Raw genomic sequence first — 24333 nt, 5'->3', positions numbered from 1 at the left:
TGCACATCAAACTGGGCGTGAGCTGCGGAGCCCCACGGGAAAGGGCCGTCTGAGCCGGGCATCATCCCCACGGAAAGCACGTGGGCTCTTCCAGGGCAGCAGATCTGACCGCTGCTAGTGCTTGCGCTGCTGTCTCTCTCTCTCTCTCTCTCTCTCTCTTGCTCTGTCGCTCTCTCTCTCTCGCTCTGCTGCTGCTGCCGCTCTGAGCAGCGGCCAAACAAGCGCTTCAAGTTTGAAGGCTCTGATGCTCGAAAGCGAACTGGAGCCAGGCTTTGCCGTGCGGGGTCTCCACGGAGCAGACAGCGTGATCAGCCCCGATGGATGTCATGGTAGGCGTTTGGGTTTGCCTGGCAGCGGCCAGAACAGGTAAGAGCCGAGGAAAGGGTGGGGGAAATCTCCGCCCCGGCTTCGCACGCCTCGGAGATGGGGATGGCGGTGGGGAGGAGAGGAATGGGGAAACCTTGCAAAGAGGCATTTTAGTCCCGGCGGGGGAGGCTGCTCCTGGGAAAACATTGGAGTAGGAATCGGGGTCTTTAATGCAAAGACAATAGGTAGCCGGGTACACGGTGGGGGAGGATCCGCTCACCTCCTTTCTTTTCTTTCGCTATGCCCTCGTTTCTCTCTCTCTCTCTCCCCCCTCCCGCTTTCTCTATAAAGTAAGGTCGTAGAACCGCTGTTGCGCTCCCCCGCGAGTTCGCGAGGCAACGTGGGGGCTGCGTGTTAGTGATGGGTAGGGAAAGGGATCGGGGGGGGGCGAGGAAAAGGTGTGGAGCGTTTTATATTTGGACAACCCCCCCCCCAATAAACTGCCGATGGCTTAGCGTCGCTTAGAAAAGTGGGGGCCCGGTAGTGCCGGGGGGGGGGGAGGGAGGGATGGTGACAGCAAAGGGGGCGCCGAGAGCGACCGAAGGATCGCGCGGAGTGGCTTCGAGGGGGGCGAGGACTCGGCGCACCGCCCCGGAGCCCCTCCGCGGTCTCGTCCTTGCGAGGCGGAACTCGGAAACTTTGCCTCGTAATGGCAGGGGCTCTTGGAGGACCGGGCAAAACCCCACCCCAGGCACGGAGCGGGATCAGGAAGCCCCGCGCCGGGGACACGCAAGAAAGGGAGCCAGCGGGGAAGGCGGAGCGTGCTTGGATGCAAATCCACTCGGATCTGCCACATGGCCCCTTCTTCCCCCTCCCCCTAAACCCGGACTCCGGGCTTTTCTTTCAGCCCAGCGGCAGCCGAGGTTTGATCTTCCTCTCCTGCTCTCCCACTGCCGGTGGGGCCCGCAGGTGAAGATTACCTGTCGGTGGGCAAATCATATTCTCGTGGGGGGGGGAGGGAGGGAGGGAGGATCAAAAGCCAGAGAGCTTTCCTCTCTACAGCCCGAGCATCAAGAGAAGGTTATGCCGGAAAAGAAGCAAAGTGCCAGTTTCTTTGCGCAGGGCTGACACTCTTTTATTGTCTTCGCTCAGCCCGCTAACAAGCAGCTGCCTCGGCGTCCTTCCGACAGAAGAGAGGGCTGTTCCGGGAGGAGGGGAGATCTGTGGAAGAAGGGGAGGCGGGGTGGGGTGGGGGAGATCGCGCAGATACAAGACCGGCTGGAGAGCTGGGGAATCGGATGTAGGGATGGCACTCCGTACCAATGACCTTCCGCGGGAGTGCGGGTGGAGACTCACACCCGTCCCTCGAGGAAAACTGGTGCTAAAGCTTCAGGGAACGGCGTGGTTTGACAATACAGACGTGGGTAGCGCAAATCTGACTCTCGGTTTGCAATATTTTCATCCCCTTAGCTTCAGTTGGGGGAGGGGCAGGACGGAGATAGACTTCCAAGATGACTATCTTCTATTGGCTTTTCTTTTCTTTTCCTTTTTTTGCTCTCCTAAAAAGCCCATTGTTTCCTCCAAGAAAAAAAAAGAAAGAAAGAAATAATCTAAAGTTTAGTTTCTCCAGTTTTCTGGTTTTTTTTTTTAAATTTTTTACAGAAGATGAAAAGGAATTTACCAACTTGGTGGGGAGGGGGGATACCCCTCATCCTTCACTTGACAGAGAGGAAAAAAAGCACATGAAAGAAGAAACAGAAGGGAAAAAAAAAAAAACCTCTTTGTTGCTTTTGGCCAAGTTGTTTTTAACCAAGACCAAAGGAATATATTTCCTGAGTCCTTTAGCGGAACATTTATTCTCCCAGTGTTACCCTCTGAAATATTTACTTGGTAGAGTTCTATAAGGCATAAAATCACTGTATTCCTTCTTCTCTGTTCCTATCCCAACTGTCTTATTATGGATGAATTTCATTTTTCCCTGGCTGTCTTAAGGTATGGCTGGGATTGTAAACAAATACATTAGAAAGAAAAGGTATCTCTACTCATGTAAACAACTGGCTGCTTTTTGGGGCAACAGGATGCAGTTCAAGTGAATGGGTGCACATGAGTTGCTATAGTTGTGTCTTTCTCAAATATTTGCAGCTTTCAGTATTTAAAAGATTCTGGTTTTAGTTTTTATGTTCTGGAGGAATATGGCTTTCACATGTGCAAATAAATAAGCCTGGAAAAAAAATTCAGAAAATATTTAACCAATACAAATGAGCTAAAAACCAACAACTTTGCTGCTTAGTGAAAATATGTGTGCTAGTGATGTGTTTGTCTTTTAAGTTTGTTTATATTTGTTTATTTTTCTTAAAAGGGTACTTAATTTAGCTTTAGGTGATTTTTGAGGGAAGTGTATCTACAGATTTCCTTCACACACTAGATTATTGCTTCTGAATCTACAGTGTAGCTCTATAGGCTTGAGTTCTTACTAAGCTGTGTTAAACATAACTGTTTTTTATATCCTAGACCTAGAATAAAGCACTTTTTAAGGAACAGGCTGGCACTCTTACCGAGGTATACTGCAGAACACAAAATCTTCAGCAACTAATTTAGCACTTACATAGCAGAAATGTACCTTATATTTTACATCCCAAACTATAGAACTGGAGGAGCAATTATATTTTCTATTCCTCTATACTTAAGATTTCTATGGTCAAGTATTTATTATTCATATCTTCAATCACCACACAGGAAAACTAGCTATGATCTTGGTGGCTCTCATTGCTTTTCAAATGAATCAAACGGAGTTGCTGTAGCTTACTTGCTTTTTATGGTGAGAAGTGAAAGATTGCAAAACTGTTAAATATTAAAAGGTATTTAAGAAGCTGGACTCTGTAAGAAAAACTTTTTTTGGGGGGGGGTCGTCAAAATTCAATTGTGGTTAAGTGGTCTGCAACTACTATTCATTTTAGCTAAAGGACACAATAGCAGTGCTTCACCTGGAATGAATTTGCATGTCTTTTGATGAATAGGTCACCCCTTCAACTTGTTCCTGAATTTTGCAGATTGGACCTAATTAGCAATCAGGTCCTAATTCTGAAGACTAAATGGGAAAATGTTGCCTGGCTGGTATAGTTAGATCAAATATTTCTCACTCATAAAATTACTACCTAAGTTTGAATTGTTGGGCTTGAACCTTACAGGAGAACTAAATTTGGAAAGAAGTTTCATCAAACTGTTCAGTAGTGTATTTTGCCAAAGAATAGTGAATTCTAGTGCATTGAAAGTGCGTTTATACTGAAATCTCAATTCACAAGTTTTATATGCTGTATTTGAAAACTGATCTATAGCTTTAAGACACAAAGGTGCGTATAAATTGAGTCAAAACCCTTTCATGACAGTCATGTTCCATGTCAACAAATGGTTGATAAAAGACATTAAGACAATGCATTTCTAAAGCATATACCACACAAATAGTTTATTTTCTGGCTTTGCTTCTTGCTGATATTGGGAACTACCTTGCTCAGTCTTAGGATAGCTTCTAAGACTTTGGCCATGAATTAGTCAAATTAGTCTTTTCTTTTTCTCTTTTTGCAAAATTAAATTAATCAGATTGCACTGAAGAAGAAAGAGAAAGTCAAGATGTGGACTCTTGAGGTCCTATAGCTGCAATTTTTAGAGCAAATCATTTTCCATGTAACTGCTCCTTTTGATTTATAAGAAGAAAAATGAGTTTAGTCATCTATTTATTCTACTGGATGCAGATGAAATAGCCATATATGTTTCTGCTTCAGATTTGATAAGAGGCGTTAAAGCTCCAAGAAAGAAAGAAGATGTGGCCGTACAACCGAAGCTGCGGTGTTATGTTGATTAATTATTAATCAACACAGTCATCTAGCGATTGATCTAGATGCTCTCCTAGGTCACTTCCAAACCTTATATTCTATGATTTTTATGATTACTTTAACCCCACTGCCCAAATTGTTTATTTGCATGCACACACACACACGCACGCACACGCGTGCGCGCACACACGCACATGCACACAGGCATGCACACACACACACACCATAGTATCAAAAGCCAGCAGAAGAGGAATGAGTACGAAAGAGTCCCAGAGTATTCATGGTCAGCCGAAGAGCCAAATCTTGGGTTGACTAAGGATGTTCCTTTTAATTGGAGAAAATCACAGGGTCTTGATTGCATTCCTATAAGATTGTAGACTTTACATAGTTCTTTTAAATGTTGCAATTTCCTTGATACAGATTAAACTTTATGTAGGGAGATATATAGGCAACAGTTAAAGCACTCTTCCCACTGTAGTTAATTTGCATATTGAACGGTAATTACAAAACAGATCTTATAGAAACCTCCTGAGATTTCTTTTTAAATGGTTGGAATTATCTTCCCTCGCTATTTCCCACTATGTCTCTTACAACCTGACTATTTCCTCAGATTTTGCAAAAGAGGAAATTGTCCTCTTTAATGTTAATTCTATGGAAAGGGAGCTTCATTGACTGACAGAAGAAAATGAAGTTACCTAGAGATTTTTAGCAGTGGATACCACAATTGGGAGATTATGACTGGAGTTACGTTTAAAGATCTTACCATGTTGGTATCCTAAACATAGATATATAGCACAGAATTGGTGATTTTGAATGCTGCCAATTCGGTACTCTCTATGGCAGGGATGTCAAACTGCTGGCCCATGGGTCGATTGCAACAGGCAAATGCCGTGCCCACCCCAACTCTAGCAATGTGAAAAAAGTCACGATACGTCGTGACTCATCAAATGACGCAGCGGGTTTGACACCCGTACTCTGTGGTGAGGATGGCTGCAGTTCCATCATGCTTTCATTTATTTTCTTGGTGAAGTATTGAACTAAACGTTTACCTAGACCCCTCATTATACTCTAGATCAGGGTTTTTCAACAGGTGGTACTTTGATACCTGGCAGGTGGTACGCGACCATCCTAGAGAAGTGGTAGCGGGGGGGGGGGAAGGAATGAACTGAAGCAGCAGCAGCGTTGCACAAGCCTTGAGGGAGAGACAGCTGGAGCTACATGGCTGTCGGGGGTTGGCAGAGGCCCCAGGATCTGCGCGAGCAATTACAAGCTGATTGGCGCTTCTGCAGGACTCAGCGCCAGGCTCCAGCTGATTGGCACTTCCAAAAGCAGCACGGAGCAGGAGGTGCATGGAAAAGGGGAGGGGGGAGAGAGGAAAACATAAAAAAGGAGGTTTTGGTGGGAAAGGGCCAATGAGGGAGAGGCAGTGGCGAGTGCCCAGCATCCTTGCTGACCACTCAGAAAAAAAAGCCTAGCCCAGGCTGTCTGGCTGCTGATTTACAACCTTGTAGCTACCATAAAAGCCAGAACGTGCTCAGTCTTAGATTCACGGGGCAGCCCTGGAACCAGCGAAGGGCCACCTCATTGCCTCAGCCCCACCCCCCACCCTGTCCCCTGAGCATGCGCACAGGAGGCAGCAGTGAGCATGCAGGCCCCCGCGTTCTAAGCGCTTTACAAGTTTATTACTTTAAGCTGCTCAAGGCTTCTGGCAGGAGGCTTCCCATTTTGACCCCTCTCCCCATTGTTGCCTCTGTGCCTGAAGGGCCTCTGTGTGACTCTCATCTCTCCCAGACCCATGTATGTATTTTTTTTTCGTGTGTGTGTATGTTGCTGCCCTTTTGCCATCCCCTTGCCCCCTCCTTTTGGCCTATCCTGGTGGTTTCCCATCCTATTGTGAAGGATGCTTTGGTTACAAAGCTGGGTCTCCTCACATTGAGGGCTGGGCTGGACTCTTGCCCTCTGCTCTGGGGCTCCCGGCAGCCTGTGCCACCTCTGGGAGTCCCGCGCACTGTCCAAGAGGGACAGTGGGGCTCCTCCAGTGGGCCATGCCCTGGTGCTCACCCCAGTCCCATCCCCCTCCAGTGGAGACCTCTGGATTCTCCCACAGCCCCCCCATCTCCCATAGGTGCCCTCCAACCTGAGTGACGTTGAGCTGGCCATGCACCCACAGCCATTGACTTTGCTTGTCAAAATGTTGCGAGAGGGGATCACATGACTCTGGAACACTGTGACCGTCATAAGTATGAATCAGTTGCCAAGCATCCGAATGTAAATCGTGTGACCCTGGGGATGCTGCAATGGTCATAAGTGTGAAAAATGGTCATAAGTCACATTTTTCAGTGCCATTGTAACTTCAAACAGTCTCTAAGCGAACTGTTGTAAGTTGAGGACTACCTGTACTTTATCACTTTTTTCCTCTTTTTTTAATTCATCAAGTTTTTGACACCTAGCTAAGTGACTGGTGATACTCGAATATTGCCATATCCTAAAAGTGGTACAATCGGTGAAAAGATTGAAAAGCCCTGCTCTAGATAGTAGACTTTTCCTACTAACCTACACATTAAAATCTACTTGGCTCAGAATTGTTCTTGCCAAGATGTGCTTAATTCTGCAGCCAGAGATTTTGCTGGGTAATGCAACTCCATTCATATAATTTAACCTCTTTACAGCTTTGAAGGCCTATTTTCCATATTGCGGTCTCTTTTACAACAACATACAGTTAAGTTCTAGAGTTTTCTTAGCCCTAGGGAGAAGGCCACGGCAAGTTGTTTCTGAAAAATATTGCTAAGAAAAGCTGTAAGGACTTGTTCATGCAATCAGCAGGAATCAAGACTGACTAAAAGGCATTGAAGGGAAGAAAGGAAAGAAGGAAGGAAGATCTAAAGACATTTTCTCCCTGGTCCTGCCATTTTTTATAGGAACATAACATAACATAAAACATAACATAACATAACATAACATAACATAACATAACATAACATAACATAACATAACATAACAGTTCAATACAATACAATACAATACAATACAATACAATACAATACAGAGCCGAGGTGGCGCAGCAGTTAGAGTGCAGTACTGCAGGCCACTTTAGCTGACTGTGTTCAGCAGGTCAGCGGTTCAAATCTCACTGGCTCAAGGTTGACTCAGCCTTCCATCCTTCCGAGATAGGTAAAATGAGGACCCAGATTGTTGGGGACAATGTAAATATATATATACATTGCTTACTGGTGTACACCGCTTAGAGAGTGCTTGCACTTAAAGCGGTATATAAGTCTCATAAATAAATAAATAAATAAAATAAATAAATACAATACAATAGAATACAATACGACTGTGCTATACCCGGTCTTTATTTTAGCGTACATCCAAGTATTCTAAAAAAACCCACCCCTCTCTTATTTCTTTCTGCTTGGTGCATTTGGGCAGAGTGGACACATTCCAGTTCCTTTCCATTAACCAGTAGATTTTGGATGCTCTTAAAGGAGAACTAATTATTAGACATTTTATTATGAAATTTGGTGGCATGGAGAAGAGCAGCTTGCATTCTCCATGTGGCCTTGGATCAGCTTTTTCTTCGATCTATGAATGATATCAGCAAGAGAAGGTCTATGGAGCTTCTCAGTCATCCAGGTCATGATTGTCTCAAAGGTGCTTTTTCAAGAGGCAATTGGACTTGGTTTTTTTCCCTTAAGGAAGAAGAAGAAGAAATTTGTCTTCTCAACCAAGAAGCTTTTGGATGAGAAGCGAAATGTCTTCTTCTTCCTCAAAGGAGAAATAGCCCAGTTGCCTTTTGAAAAAGCCCCTTTGAGAGAAGTCTTTAACATTTCCTCATGAACAGATCTTGAGGCACCTGCCTTTTAGAGACGGTGATTTTACCCCATAAGGTAGATATACAGAAATTCCATAAACCTCTTCAGTGGTTAATAAATATCAGAAAATGTGAATTTTCCAAAATGGGATCTATATTTTATAGCTTTTATCTATTAAATCTTATCTCTCTGTCTCTCTCCCCCCCGAAAACCTGTAAAAGTGTGTGCTCTTCACAATTTTCTTTCTTTGTTGGGTGATAAATCCACATATATTATGAAACTGTAATAGCTGAATGCATACCAATGTTTCTTGAATAAAATCACTTGGAAACTTCAGAGGGAAAAAAGCAGAATGTTTTTAGAATACACCAATAAATATATTACAAACATCTTGTTTGTGTAAACTTTCTTATACCTATTGATCTATTTCAGAGTGCCAAACTGTGGTCCTTAAGACTCCTCGTAGGATGGCTGAAAACTAATGGAAATGGCATAATTGCCTGCCATTCTGAAGCAGACAAAAAACTAGGCACGTCCAAACCTTCCAAACCCTGCCCGTTTTAATAATAAAATTGTATATTGTGTATTATTTTATTGCTGTTTGTAATAGTTTTTATTATGTTTATATATAGCATATTTTTTATGTCTATCTGCATACCTGAGTCGATCTATGAAGGAGATGGACGGTTTTTAAATATGATTGATAAATGCATAAGTTAATAGCTCCATTCATACTGCAACCTCTCAGCCTCCCAAGGAATCTTCTATATTAGGGGTCCTCAACCCCCGGTCCGTGGACCAGTATTGGGCCGTGGCAAACCAACAACTGGTCTGTACAAACAAGCAAAGTCTCATCCGTGAGATGCAGGCAGCACACAAAAACACGCACCCTACGGTCTGCAGAAAAACTTCTCTCCACAGAACTGGTCCCTGGTGCCCAAAAGGTTGGGGACCTTTGTTTTATATGATCTTTGAACCCCAACTCACCTCCTTCTGACCTATGACCTTACTAAGATGTTTACTCACAACAAAGTAATTTTTTGACACTATACACTATCTTTTTTCTTTCTTAAGTAGTCAGCCTGTACAGCACTTCATATTTGAGTAATAAAAAAATAAATAAATACATGTCCTTAAGGAGCTCAAATGGAGCATTTGTAGCTACAGAGTGCACTAATGCAATCTCAGGAAAAAAGATGCAGCTGTTTTCAAGGGTAACAAATAGATGCTGCATTGGCACTGCTCTGCATTTTGAAAGATCTTTTCTGAATTATTACTGAAATTTTGTAGCTGTGTAAACAGATGTAAGACATCTTTCATGCTGCTCCAAGAACATAAACACCCACTGTTTTATTTTAACTTTGGAGGATTATTTTTGCTTCAATGCTAAAATAATATTAACCATATATCCTATAATTAGGACAACTCAGGCAAGTTTCACAGATAATAGATTATAGCTCACAAATAGAGGCAGAAATGTGAATTGCGTGATCACGGAAAAGCTAAATCATAATTTAGTGTAGCGTGAATGTATAGCAATGAGTCTTCTGAATGCTACTCACTCATGGAAGAAAAAAGGAGATTGGTAGTTTCTGCTTTTCATTTACTGAAGTTTGTCATGTTGTCTAGACTTGGAATTATAGATAATCATAACTGATTTTATATTAATTTACACTTAAGTACTCAAATCATTCATTTTACATCAGGCTCAGTCTTCCATCCCAGACAATATAAAAATCTGTACTAAAACAAAACTTCAGAATTCTTTTTTCTTCCCAGGAGAAGGAAGAGATGTGAATATAAAAATCTGAGGTTCCTTCATGTCAAACTAAATCTGTTTGGGCAGATTAATTTATTAATCACGCTTATAACTTGCCCAGGGCCAGTTCTATACAATTTGGCACTCTAAGCAAAGTCATATAATGGCACTCCCTATAGTTCAGCTCATCTTCTGATTTTGTTAGGAATTTCAAAATGTGTCTTCCTTCCTTCCTTCCTTCCTTCCTTCCTTCCTTCCTTCCTTCCTTCCTTCCTTCCTTCCTTTCTCTTTCTTTCTTTCTTTCTTTCTTTCTTTCTTTCTTTCTTTCTTTCTTTCTTTCTTTCTTTCTTTCTTTCTTTCTTTCTTTCTTTCTTTCTTTCTTTCTTTCTTTCTCTAGTTTTACACATATGATTTCAAGCTCCAGATTTCAACCTCTTATCTCTGTACTCAGACAGGATGAGGGTGAGAGAGGGAGAGAACTGGGATGGGAGAGGGTATTTCCAAGCAGAATTTCCTGCCCGCATCTTGAAATGTTCCATCTATTCATTATAAATTTATGGAGACTCCACTTGGCCTTGCCTAGAACCAGCCCTGGACTTGTTAACCAAAGTTTTTCAGGGGTTAAAGTCAGATTGACATATCAGGCTAAGCCATTTGCCTCTGAATGGCAATCTCAGTCTCTTTTATGTCCTTAATAAAATTTTAGAAAGAGGGAAAGAAAATATTTGCTTTTTTAAAAGTTAAAAGGTAGAATAAGTCTCGGTGACAGAAAGCAGAGAATATTTTTAGTCAAACTTTTTATTTTTAAAAGTTCAAGCAGTCCAACTTTAAGAAGTTAAATTAATGTGACTCTTGCTTTTTGATTGTTTTTCTATTCAAAGTCCTTAAACAAGAGTAAAGAAAGCTTATTCCTTAGTTTTGCTGCTTTTTTTTTTCTACAGATGCTCTCAGTTCAAATTATTTTTAAGCCACAAAGCATGTGGGTGAAGCTTTCCTATGTAGCGGATTGTGGGGTGTACATAATTTGCAGTACATAAATAAGGAAAGCTTATTCCTTAGTTTTGCTGCTTTTTTTTTCTACAGATGCTCTCAGTTCAAATTATTTTTAAGCCACAAAGCATGTGGGTGAAGCTTTCCTATGTAGCGGATTGTGGGGTGTACATAATTTGCAGGGAAGTGCACGTTGAGTACAGCACATAGTAAACACTCAATTTAAGGAGATTGAGGGAAGAGTGGCTGTTAAGGCTGTCTGTTAAATGGCAAATGGAATTTATTTTTGAGCCCCCAAAACCCTTGTACAGCAAAGAAATAACCCCCTTCTTCCAGCAGTATTCCTTACATACTGGCCCAATGCTTCATTTTGAATCCCAAAGACCTACCACAGTTCTTCATTCTTAAAGTGGATGATGAGATGTCACAGGCAGTTGTTATAGTAGACATAAACCATAGAGAGGATTAAAATAAATTAATATTGCAAGCCTGATCCACGTGGTAAGCGTGGAATTATAGATCAATTGTCAATTCTGAGGTAATGGAAGAGGACCTTGAAGTATAGCAAGGATATGTATGAGTAAATCTACCTTCCTACCTAAGCATTTTGTTTAATTACTGCAAGCAAGGGACTGTGAACCTTGGAAAATTGGTTTCAATGACTAAATCATGACTTGATCAACGTATGATACAAGCACAATGACTGAAACCCCATTCCTTGTTTAATTGCTCTGTTTATACCTCCTAAATAGCATTCTGTATAGTAGATAGAGAAATAGAAATAATATTTTCTGAAAAATTATTACTGAAAAAAGGAAATCCCAATATAATCATGAACATTCAGGCTACTTTTAAATACAACAAACAAATCTGAAGTATGCTAAACTGAGGCCCATTAAATTGAGGGATCAATTCAAGAATGGAATCGATTAATTCAGGAATCTTGTGTAATTTAATCTGGATTACTGAGGAGTAATCTTTGAGGAATATTGCTACTGGGGGCTGCACAGAGGAACAGGAGGGGGCGCATGGTTTAAGTGTCTTTTAGGGTTAATTTTTTTTGAGATTTATCAGACATTTAGGCTTAATATATACTTCTGCACTTATTAGTTCATTGGACTGAGGGCTTACTTTTGGATTACATTGTTTACATTAAATGTTTTAAGACAGTTACTTAGTCAAAAAACAAAGAAAAGAAAAAAACAGTTGGAGACAGTCATCATGTTTTATTTTGCAAGGAATAAAATTCCAGTTGCAAACCTGATTTTATCAGAAATGACAAAGGTATTGACATGGGTGTTCCTAGGAAGGAGATAAAAATGTGTCAAACAGCGAGTGCAGCCCTGTGATAAAAGCCTGGTTGCTTTTGTACATGCATGCAATATTGAACATATGTATAAAATGGGCAGGTTTGGATTGTGAAGGTGCCATCTTTCAGATTTAGACAATACTTCCTTCTATCCCCCATGAATGCTCTGGCTGCTGGCTTGTTTTTGTCTCAGGAAGACAGTTGCAGTATTAGAAATTAAAGACTCAGAATTGCATGAACAAAGTAACATTCATGAGGAGACAACTTATTTGTGGCAGTTGAGCCTATGTGCTAGGGCATGTGAGGATCTTGCTGGTGAACAGGTGAGTGGTGTCAGTTTTGACAATGGAGACTGCCTGCTGGACTGTGAAATGTTTGGAATTCTTATTGTGGTGCAGATGTTGCAGCCCTTAGGCAGCTCACAGTTATTTCTTTAAGCAACCGCAGGCTGGCAAGTCTTTTTTGTGCAGAGTCAGTATAAAACCATTGTGCGTGCATGCTTTGCATCTGTTTATAAGTTATTTCCATGCAAAGTTGCCTTAAGGTAAATGGGCCTTTACCTAAAAGGGCCTTTTTATAACAGTATTGGGCTGACAACCTGGAAACCTGGAACCTACAAAATGCAAGGTTGGCTCTGTGTCAGGAGCTTAGTACCAGCTAGTGGAAATTCAAAAGCTTAGCTTTCCAAGTTTCTCAGGGGAAAAATTATCCTGCCTGAGTGCTCCCAATAATTCCAAATGTAAAACATCTTTCCTTCTAGTGGAAACTCTAAATGCACCCAAAGTACATTCTAAATCGCATTTCAAAACCTAGAAGAAGCCTGTTAAAGAAAAAGTATGGCTTATAATCTGACGCTTGCTTACCATGCAACCATGAGGCACAGATTGCTTGGCCCAAGAAATCACAAAATGTTTCATCCACTGTGTCTTACTTTTCATCTCTCTGGTACTTAAAGACTTATTCATCTCTCTGGTACTTAAAGACTTATTCATTTGCAGATCTCTTATATCATGCCATGATGCTGCATTAATGATGACAATTTATTGTGATTATAGTTCATAACTATTCTGAAAGACGGGTCTCAGTTAAGATGGTGCAACATTTTGTGGTTCCTGCCCTCTAGAATATCTAACCCCTTGAGGTGAGATAGGCTCCCACCCTCTTGACCTTTCATAAGAGCCTTAAGACCTGGTTCCGCCAGATGGCTCGGAAAACCCAAAGAGGGAGCTTCATACTGGACGTGGTTGATTAATTCAACTGATTAATTCAACCCTCGCCCACTCCCCTATATGTCTTTGCCATTTTGTGTCCAGATTTTATTTGTTTTTTTTAATCTGTTGTGCTTTTTACAATGGATGGCTTTTAATGTTTTTCAATGTTTCCTATGTTGTAAGCCACCAAGAATTGGTGGATATGAGATAGGTGGCAAGTAAATTTTATAAATAAAGGTTAGAATGCAGTATGGCAGGCTAACTCTACCCACTGCCAGCAGTTCAATCCTGACCAGCTCAAGGTTGACTCAGCCTTCCATCTTTCTGAGTTTGGTAAAATGAGGACCCAGATTGTTCGGGGCAATATGCTGACTCTGTAAACTGCTTAGAGAGGACTCTAAAGCACTGTGAAACAGTGTATAAGTCTAAGTGCTAAGTGCTATATACTGTAAGATGGGTGGCAAATAAATTTTATAAATAAATAAATGAATAAATTTTATAAATAAATAAGTTTTTTGTTACTTATAGAACAAGTGCTGATTTAAATATCAGATTTGCATACCTCAATGTACATGATTGTATGGTATCTTTAGCTATTGCACTTAAACTAAAATGCATCCTTTGTCTCCTAGTTGTTGGCCTTGGAATGGACCCTAGCTTACAGATTGATATTATCAAAGAATTGGATCTTGTCAATATGACTATCGGAGTTACACAGGTGTCTGGACTACATAACACCAGCAAAGCATTTCTCTTTCAAGGTAAAGCAAATACTTATCTAATGTTCAACAGTGAATAATACAACCTCTTCATTCATATAAAACTCTGCTTTTCTTTCTTCTCTTTTTATTTATTTTATTTTTCCATTGGAGATTTTTAGTATCATGGGTCTCATGGGTCTCCACATGGGAACAAAGGGGGTAAGATGTCATCAGGCAAATGCATACGTGTGTGTGTGAAATTATGGGGCAAGTATGTCACTGTGGGACATGCACAATAGTGTCATTATATAAGTGTTACCTTTTTGACATCCTTGTGATTTTCTTTTGGATGTTGAGAGCCATGTATGAATCAGCTAAGAGGTTGCTGCATTCAATAACTTTATTTAAAGATCTTGTTTACCTTTACTTTTACCTTTTTATTGTTGTTTTATTATGTTTTTAACATAGGTAAATCACGGAGTGTCTCTCCATCTTGAGATAAAGATACATTCCTTAAATGCATAAATAAGATTTTTAAACAATGTTATTTAATGCAGCAACCTCTTTGTCAGCTGATTCATAACTAGAGGTTCCTTGGTACATTAATATAGACACTGATGGCTCCATAGGTATTTTTTCAGATTTAGAAAAGAACCAGGTTTTTACCAGCTTCTGGGATGGCAACAGAGAAGAGGCCATCTTTGTTGGAGGAATGGTGGTGGTGTGAGGGACTGTTCCATAGGAGAGCTATACAATAGAGAATACCTGCTATCACCTACATCCCCATCCCACACCATAATTTCCATCCTAACTAGTAATAAATTCTTTAGTAAATTCTCTCTAGCTATAGGAGTAGACAGACAGAAACCATATAAGAAATGTGATCTCTGAAATACCCAGGTCCTGACCTATTTATGCTTACAAACTTACCAATAACCAGTGTAGAACCAGAAAAAGTGTGTACTGTTGCAATATCATGATGGGTCAATAAATTTGCGGGTCTTTTTATTGTGGGCCAGATAAGGTTTCAGAATAATCCTCAGTGCTAGAAGTCTTGTTAAAGCCAATTCCATTAATTCACCGAACAGATGATAATGTCTGAGTGACTGTTCTCACAGTAAGACTACATTAGACACACTAGCTAAAAGGGGCAAAGGGCCCCCTGACCATAATTTTATGTCTCTTTCAAGCCATGAGTCTAGGAGTCTTCCCCTCCCCAACTATAAACCTGCTATTTCAACTTGGTATTGTCTTGGAATGAATAGGCTTCTGATCTAATAGTCATTCTATCTTGTCTGTGTTGTGTTTAACTCTTTTTTCCATCTAGACTCTGACAGCTTTTAGGCACCAAGTCAGTCTTTCTATCATAACTCCTACTGGGTTCAGAGTAGAGATGTACAAGTGAATATCATCAGACTATTGATGATACCTCACCCTAATGATTCATATACAGATGTTATGTAGGGTAGAAGAAAGAATCAATATAATCTATATGCCTGATTTTTCCCACACTCTGGTTGGATTGGCCTCCTCAGATAGGAGAAAAACTGCTGTAAGTCATTGCCATCCGTTCCTAGTCCTTGCAAATAATCCGGAAGGATTCTGAAATTGTGAGAATTGAAGGCTATTGAAAGATCTAGGAACACAAGTTTGGTCAAAGTTCCTCTATCCAAGTCTTGCCACAGGGCAGAGATGTGGTTTCCATCCCATATCTAGCCTAAAACTAAACTGCCATCTGGATGATAACCTATATCATTTGTAATGGGAGCCCTATCACTTTCCTCAACATCTCCCCCCCCTCCCCAAAGGGAAAGGTTGGTGATTGGATGGTAGTTGAGCAATTCCATTGGTTTCAAGCTGAGCTTCTTCTGGAATGAGAAAATTTGGAACTTCTTCCTTCAAATAAAAAGTGATTATTGCCTATATCCAACTCCCAGTTTGCTCCCTGACTGCCTTAATTAGCCAGGTAGGCCACAAATGCTGGAACTAAAATTATAGAGAATTCTACTTCCTCAAAAACCTCCCAGGTAACATCATGCAACAGCAAGATCAAGCCAGTCATTTTAATAGATTCCATCTACTGTATCTAGATTCCAAATCAAAGTGAATGATGACCGACTTTGAACACAAAATTCTCAGTCAAATCATTCCAGTATACACTGTGTTATTTTCACCTGTTCTTCCCTGGCAGGATCCAGGACACACTCAATAGTGCAACTACAGTCGATAGAGGCAATAAGAATGGACAAATAGCTCTGCCTTGCCACCCTGATTGCCACACAGTAGGCTTGAATATGAGCTTGTGTCTGTGTTTCATCTTCTTTGCTTACTGTTTTATGCCTGTATCATCTAGGCATCTCTTAATTTGCTTCATTTCTTAGGGTTCCTGAGAGAACCAAGAGGCTGCTGGGATCACCCAGCAGGAAAGGCTACTCAGATCAGATCTGATAAAAATGTCTTAATTAATTAAATTATATCCAATTTAGTAATATTATATATTATTATAATATAGTATAATATAGCATTATTACAGTATTTCTGTATTATTTCAGTCTATTTATTAACAAAGGTCCCTTGTTGGAAATACATATCAAATAAGACATTGTTTAAAGAAAATAAATAAATAAAAAGGCCTTTTGTTTTTATGGCATGAGTTCTTTGAGTCCACTCTATTCCCTGGACAATGTTATAGGAAATGAGAGTATATTTTTGTTGCACAAAACTAACTTCATTGCAGATTTTCATTCAAGCATGAGATTAAATTTGCATTAAGATCCAGGATTTCTTTTTAGTATGTTGCTCAGCCGACATGTTTTTTTTTTTTGTAAATAAACCTTTCTAGAAATAGATCACATATTTGATAGCCTGATTTTCTGCAGACTCCTGTGACAATTAGAAATAGCCTTGCATTGTGCATTTGGTGGCTCTTAGCTATTCATCTTTTAATCAGAATCATCATGATAATGTATTAAACATTGGATTTTTTTTTTATCAGCAAATGTTATAAAGGACAATATGGCATTCTGTGTTTGGAAGATAAAAAAATGATCGAAGGATCTAGATAGTTCCTAACTATAACTAATGTGCTTTTTGGTGTCAGCATTAGCTCAGTAATTCCATTTTTACTTTCCAGTTAATTTAAAGGGGGCCACCTTATATAAAAATGGTATCTTTGTTTTTCTTGCTCTGTCTAAAGTGACTCTGTTTGCTTTGGAAAATATATTTACCCAAATGTCTTGGTTTCAGTGATGAGATTCAAATATGTGAACAACTGGTTCTCTGTGTGGATGCCACTTCTGGAAGTCCATTCTGGGCCTGGGCAACAAAAAATTAGCTACCGGTTCTGCCGAACTGATGCAAACTGGCTGAATCCTACCATTGCTTGGTTTACATAGTTATGTGGGGGTGTAAGTAAAATATAAATCACTGAGTAATTTTAACCTGCAGTTTAACACAAATATAGTACACTGCAAAAAAGTAAAGAAAGTTGACTGATAATAGTGTTTCTCCTTTCAAAATAATGTGTGGGTTGGAGAATAAGAGTCCCAGATAGCTACTGTTATTGTGTGGATGAAAAAAAGTATGGAATAAAAATATTGACCATTTAGATCAGGGCTTTTCAACCAGTGGTACGGGTACCACCTGTGGTACATTGGCACCTGGCAAGTGGTACGCGACCATCATAGAAAAGTGGTAGGGGGGAAGGGAATGAGCTGAACCGGTGGCAGCACCCCACAAGCCTGAGCAAGAGATGGCTGGAGCTGCAGGGCTGTCAGGGCTCAGCGGAAGCGCCAGGATCAGCACCAGGCTCCAGATGAAGCTCAGTGCTGATCCTGGTGCTTCTGCTGAGCCCTGAAGAAGCACCAATCAGCTGGAAAGCAGCACTGATCCTGGTACCTCTGCTGAGCCCAGAAGAAGCACCGATCAGCTGGAATGTTGCAGCATCTCCAGGGTCTTATGATTTACATTCAGATGCTTGGCAACTGATTCATATTTATGACGGTCACAGTGTCCCAGGGACCAAAACCTGCTGCAACCACCCAGCAGATGGGGGGAATAAAAACCAAACACCCCCCACCCCACCCCTGATGCCAATCCTCAACAGAAATGCTCACAACAATGAAAACCTCGAACAGGAGGAAGAGTGTGGCTGGGCGGGTAGGCAGGTGTCTTGCTCGGCTGTGCCTTGGGGGGCACTTTTTTCAGTGCCATTGTAACTTCGAATAGTCACTAAGTGAACTGTTGTAAGTTGAGGACTACCTGTACTTTATCGCTTTTTTCCTTTTTTTTTGGGTCATCAAGTTTTTGACACGTTGCTAGGCGACTGGTGGTACTCGGATGTTGCCATATCCTAAAAGTGATACAATGGGTGAAAAGGTTGAAAAGCCCTGGCTTATAGGATGGTTGAGACACAACAGTTTTGTAGGTACTACGGTGAGAATGGCAGAGCTTTGGAGGATGAGCTCTAACATCATAAACTGATTCCAGTTTACCAATTCCATGTAATTTGTTTCTGATAGCATGTGCAAAGAAACCACTAGAGCTGGCACCACCAGATGAAAATAGCACCAGTAAAGTTATTAATATCTAGTTAGGATTATGCAATCTTGTTTTTGAGGTGTTGTGTTTTGAGATACCTGGAAAAAATCTGAAGTGGACTATAAACAGATAAATTTGAAGTAACATTATAACCCATAAATACATTATTTCTTTATTTACTTATTCAGTCTTCTTTACCATTCCAGTCAGAATAATCTGTGCATCAATTAAACTTGGACCTCTCTTTCTCAGCCCAACTCACCTCGCATGACTATTGTGGGAAATATAGGAGGATGAAAGTGTGCTGGATATTTTCACTGCCTTGAGTTATTTGTGAAAATAATAAAGACAGGATGCAAAACAATCAATCAATCAATAGGTCAATCAATCAATCAATCAATCAATCAATCTTATAGTTGGCTTTCAGCAATAAAGTTAAACTCATGCAAACTGTAAGGAACAGCAAACACTCACAGTATACTATGCTGTTTCCACTACAGCAGAGAGAGTTCAACATTCTGTCTCTTCTACTGCCCTTTTCAAAAACTTAATAGGGAATGGTTAGTCATTGTACAGACATTATATAGAAAGAGTGGCTATTCCAAAGAAAGAAGGCTAACACTGAGAATATATGAGAATCTTGCTGCTAAAAATTTCCTGGGTGGAAGTCAGAATTACTTGCCGAGGGCAAATCTTCATACATTAACTTTCTGTCATTTTTATCATTATAACATTGACTGAAATGTTATAATGTTGAAATCATTTTTTGACTCCTGAGGATCACATACAGAAGGCAGATTTTTTTCTCCATAACGATCTATCCCTAACTTGGTCTTCAGTTAACGAAGCACTCGGTAAAGTACCTCCTGATGTTCAGAGCACAAGCTTGTTAAAAGTAAGTGATGGATAGATTAGGAAGTCTGGTGAAATGGATAACTAGCTGGTTCAAAAATTATACTCCGTGAATGCTCATTATAGGATTTTCATGAAATCGAAGATGATATTGAGTAGGCTGGCTCAAGAAAAGTCACGAATCCTCTATTCTTTAATATTTTTATGCATGACTTGAATGAAGAAGTCGAGAGATTCACAGAGGATACAGAATTGGATGGGATAATTGGTATTCTACAAGACGGAAATAAAACATTCAAAGCCATCAGCCATACTTTAAATAAGTAAAATGGATTAAAATCACAATGCAGAATTTAACAGAGAAAAATGTAAAGTTTTGTTCATTTAGGATATAAAAATTGTTAAAAGTTTGCACTCATCTACTATTTCAAGATTACCCCCCCCCAAATACAGTTCCAAATTAGGAATTTCCCAAGGGGGGAGGGGCTGAGTTCAAGTCTTAACTGAAATACTATATAAGATTTCTATTGCTTTATGTGTAACAGGAGGGGGCAGCACTTCCCAGTCTTTTCTGCAGTGAAAACCTGGAGCTTGAATAGAATTGCCAGCAAAAAGAAATTAATCAAAGCTAAGTCAGTCCTGTGGGAGAATAGGAAAGGGAAATAGACTGAAAACAACAGCTATCCAGGATTTTTTTTTTTTTTGATAGACTTAATTAACAAGTTCTGTTCAGGGGCTCTTATTTCCCTGACTTTCCTGTCTACTATCAGTTCTTCTGTTTTTTCTAACCAGAAGGGAAAAAAAAAAAACAACTTGCTATTTTAGAGTTTGCTTCCAAGCTGTGTATCTGTCCAAGTCATTTACCATGCCTGCATTTACTACTTCATATAGCATATGTAGTTCATGTACTACTTTGGAACATTTGTGGCTAAGGTCTGATCATCAAGTCTTATCTTCCTAGAAGATTAAAAAGCTGTAGATGGCTAAAGCCAACTTAAATGTGATCATACATCCTATTATACAGAGGACTTCTCAGTTTGAAAGACAGTCCACTCCAAGTGTGCTTTTATTGAAAGAGCAAGAAGGCAGAGCTGAATCCTTAAAGGTTCCTCCGGCTAGTAAAGTTTGGACATTGCATTGTTACCTGGCCATAGTCTTCTTGTACCATATCAGGATGTATTGCCTAGTGATTTAAAATTACAACTAATTTTATTAGTAATAATTTATGCATATACAGTACACTAGTGTTGTAGATTAAACAAACTTATACCTTTTCTTTCTTTTTTGATGATTTAAGTAGCTACTAGTTCTTGAAAGGAGCTGGATAAATCAGGAATGTTCTCACTTACAGCCTAGCTATCATCTCTCAAAAGACAGCTCCAATTTAGTACAGCGGTAGTTTCCTTTGGTTCCTTCAACTATTTGCGCGCCTGTGTAAATTTAAACTGCATAGTTTTAATGTGATGGATGCTCAAGGAAGTACAATAAGATGTAGCACTCCCAACTTTGAACTAAGAGAATAACAGAGTTGGAAGGGACCATGGAGGTCTTCTAGTCCAACCCCCTGCTCAGTCAGGAAACCATATACAATTTCAGCAAATGATTGTCCAAACTCTTCTTAAAAACTTCCAGTCTTGGAGCATTCACAATTTCTGGAGGCAAGTAGTTCCACTGATTCTAACTGTCAACAAATGTCTTCTTAGTTCTAGGTAGCTTCTCTCCTTGATTAGTTTCCATCTATTGTTTCTTGTCCTGCCTTCAGGTGCTTCAGGAGAATAAATTGACTCCCTCTTCTTTGTGGCAACCCCATAGATATTGGAACACTGCTATCATGTCACCCCAAGTCCTTTTGATTAAGCTAGACATACCCAATCCCAGCAACCATTTTAATAACATCTTTCTCAGTAGCTTGAATGTTATTCTTGCACTTATAATAAAAGGCAACTTCAATTTTTACAATTAAGACAAATTTCATTTGACAGAAACTTCATCTAAGGAATGTCAGGAGTTTGCTGTTCGAATACTTTTGGTAAAATATATTATAGGAAGGCTCTGCTTCATGCTAGGACATGGCAGGCCAAAGGCTTTCCTGCCAACTCATGCAGGAAATGTAGGCTGATCTGTGTTAATGGGTTTGTATGTAGACAGTATTTCAACCGAAAACTCTATTTGACAGGGGTTTTCTGGGCAGCAAATGGGATCAGCTTATAGAAAATTCTGTAAAAAAGTCAAATCTATTTCTTAGCTAACCTAACAGAAAAAAGAAAAGGATAATACTTATAGTAACAGAAATAGTTTTGACCTCTCTGTTGGTTTTTTGTTTAGCATTTTTATAGCTGGAAAAATGCAAAACAATAGCTCCCTTATAGCTTCAAAGAATTCCAGTATCCATATCATATGACCTTATTAAAATTCTGTTTAAATTAAGGATTGCTGAAGACGTTAGTTCAACTTTTTGTCCATATTCATTTTTTAAAGCTTAAATGTTTTCTGTCTCTTTTATGAATACATTTATGTATTTTATTAATGAGCAGAATAAAATTCTCATCCTCCTCTTGTTTTGACCTGTCATAGTCTTTGACCCTAGTTTCAAAAACTGTCTAGACTTCATTGATTTCCTCGCATAGGGCTAATATTTTTTAACCTTGCTCTAACAAGATAGATTTTCAAGTCCTTTGGTTAAGTCTGTTCCATTTTTTCTTTTTTTCGTCTCCAAGATTTCTTCAAGTTTAACCAACTTTTTTGCAAGTTTAATGAAAAGTCTTTAACCAGATCAATATCTTCGCTTCGTCTGTTGCATTTCCACTTAGGAGAAATCCTGTTGCAGCATCTGAATAAATAAAATATTAAGCACAAAGCACAAAGTTGGTTTGTTTGATCAAGGTTAAAATAAAACACATTTATAAATCTGGGATCCCATTTCAGATTTTTTGCTGAATTAGATCTGATAATAATTTATTGATGTGCATACAGATAAGAAATGGGTTATGGGAAGAATGAATACCTGCATGTAACATTATAGAGGTGACAAATTATTAAGTTTGTTTGTAGTGATGAAGATTAGAAGCTATTTTTAAAAATATTCTTTTATTCTCATGTCAGTTACGGAAATGTCTGCCTGAGTTGTTATCATATAACATCTACTTATTTGGGACTTAAGCCATGTTTTTTGACTTCTTGCTTTGGTAAGAGATTTATCTATTTCTGTCAAGTTCATCTTCTTTTGTCTCTACATATTATTTGTAAACCTCCTTTTACCCCCCAAATGTCCTTTCTTTCAAGCAACCTTCTGTATGCTAATCAAATATATTAGTTGTGCTATTTCAGCAGAATTGATAATGAGAAGTATAGTAGATCCCAAAAACATTGTTGCCTGCATGCAGGTGCACTTATTCTTGTATACATAAATTTAATAGACATCAGATTTTCAAGATTCTGTTTTAATAGCCAGTATTAATAATATTGCAGGTAAGTAGTTTTATCTTTCCCGCAGAGTTGATCTCTTGTTTAGAAGTTTATATCCATACATACACTTGGTTTGGTTTCTTCTTGTGTTTGGTTTCTTCTTGTGAACAATTCAAACAGACCTGTTAATTAAATTAATGAATTTTACCTGTTTTAACTGGTTTTATGATCTGTTTGAGTTCAAACTATCTTTTTTCCTCCCTTATTTCCCTTTTTTACAAAGGAAAAAAAAATGTTGTCTTGCAAGTTCCAATATGGGTCGCTTACTGGGAGCAGAGGTTTAGTTTTCCAGGCTTCTGGAGTCCAGCCTCAGAGGACTTCTCTCTACCAGAAAGAAGTTCCTGAGGATGGGTCCAGCATAAGTGTGAAAGCTGAGAAGACTAAACCTCTGGTCTCAATGACCAACCCAGATTAGATCTTGCAATCTTATCCTGAGACACATATATTTGCTTTCATTCGTGAAATACTGTCCTTGTGAGATCCCAAAGAGACAGGGTTTTGGGGGGATGTTTGATGATATTGATATCTATATCATTTATATATCTCTATCTCTATCTCCATCTCTACTTCTGTTAAAATAATCTCTTAATTATAGATGGAAATAGTTAAACTAATAGGTCAAACCAGAGACACAAGGGGAGTTTTGTATCAGAGCATTTGCTTTAGCAGGATTATTCCTTTGGTAAAAGTTGAAAAGTTACATAGAGTAGAGGACCCTATGTTCCATTTTCAAATCTGAATTCTAGTAATAAGATTACAGAGTCTACCTTTAGAACTTCCATTGTCTAGTCCCAGATTTTCCATACAGATTGCAATAGGTTAGTGGCTTTAGATCTTTCTTTCCTTGCAAATGGAAAGTTTATTAGAGCCTTTGTAGAAATATCTGTCAACATCCAGTTCAAGAATCCAAATAAAACTCCAGGTTAATTCCATCTCCAAATATCTTATTGTTTATTGAATACACTGCATGTACTGTCAAAGCAAAACTAACACCAATTCACAGACTTAAACAATAATTTCCCCAGCCAAACCCCCATCTTATGTAGTCCATATAAATAAGTCCAATATTTTATGGGAACCATCTGCTTCAAATCCACACCTGTTCTAGTATCCTTGAAAAGGTTTCAAGCTCTCACGGTCTTCAGCTGAATTGTAGAAGTTTTGTTTCTCCATTTAACCCACTTGAAAGTAACACCTCCCCCCTTAATCTAAAGGCAAGCTGAAATGAAGAGGCACATAGCTGCCAAAGTTTCATCCTTGACAACCTCCTTTTGAATAATTTTTAAAGTTTTGCTAGGATTAATGTATGTTCAAATGTACTTTCTTGTACACTAGTTGCCCTAAACCCTGAAGCTTTTTCCTGGAATCATAATCCTGATGAATTTTGTTCTGTTTTTCTACTGATTCAATATAAAGAGAGACATAAGCAATAGGTGACTATCTTTCTGATGTATATTACACCAGGCAGAAGTCTTCATAATGCACGTTCTAGTGTGAGTAACAAACCTGCAGTACATGAATTGTTGCTAAAAGATTGCTGAAAAGTCTCCCCAGCCTGG

General features: G+C 39.5%; 1 protein-coding gene across 1 annotated transcript in view; it reads left to right on the top strand.

Annotated features, from left to right (window-relative positions):
- NELL1 (neural EGFL like 1) overlaps nt 1-24333 on the top strand; it is a 390246-nt gene continuing 365913 nt past the window's right edge. The window contains exons 1-2 of the mRNA XM_039335359.1: nt 1-366; nt 13850-13978. Of these exons, the coding sequence (XP_039191293.1) occupies nt 318-366; nt 13850-13978 (178 nt within the window). The 5' untranslated portion in view covers nt 1-317. The remainder of the gene's footprint in view (nt 367-13849; nt 13979-24333) is intronic.

This window comes from Crotalus tigris, unplaced genomic scaffold, assembly GCF_016545835.1.
Source record: "Crotalus tigris isolate CLP2741 ecotype Arizona unplaced genomic scaffold, ASM1654583v1 scf7180000017640.1540244, whole genome shotgun sequence".
Classification (NCBI taxonomy): Eukaryota; Metazoa; Chordata; class Lepidosauria; order Squamata; family Viperidae; genus Crotalus; species Crotalus tigris.
This window is presented reverse-complemented; position numbering and strand designations above follow the sequence as displayed.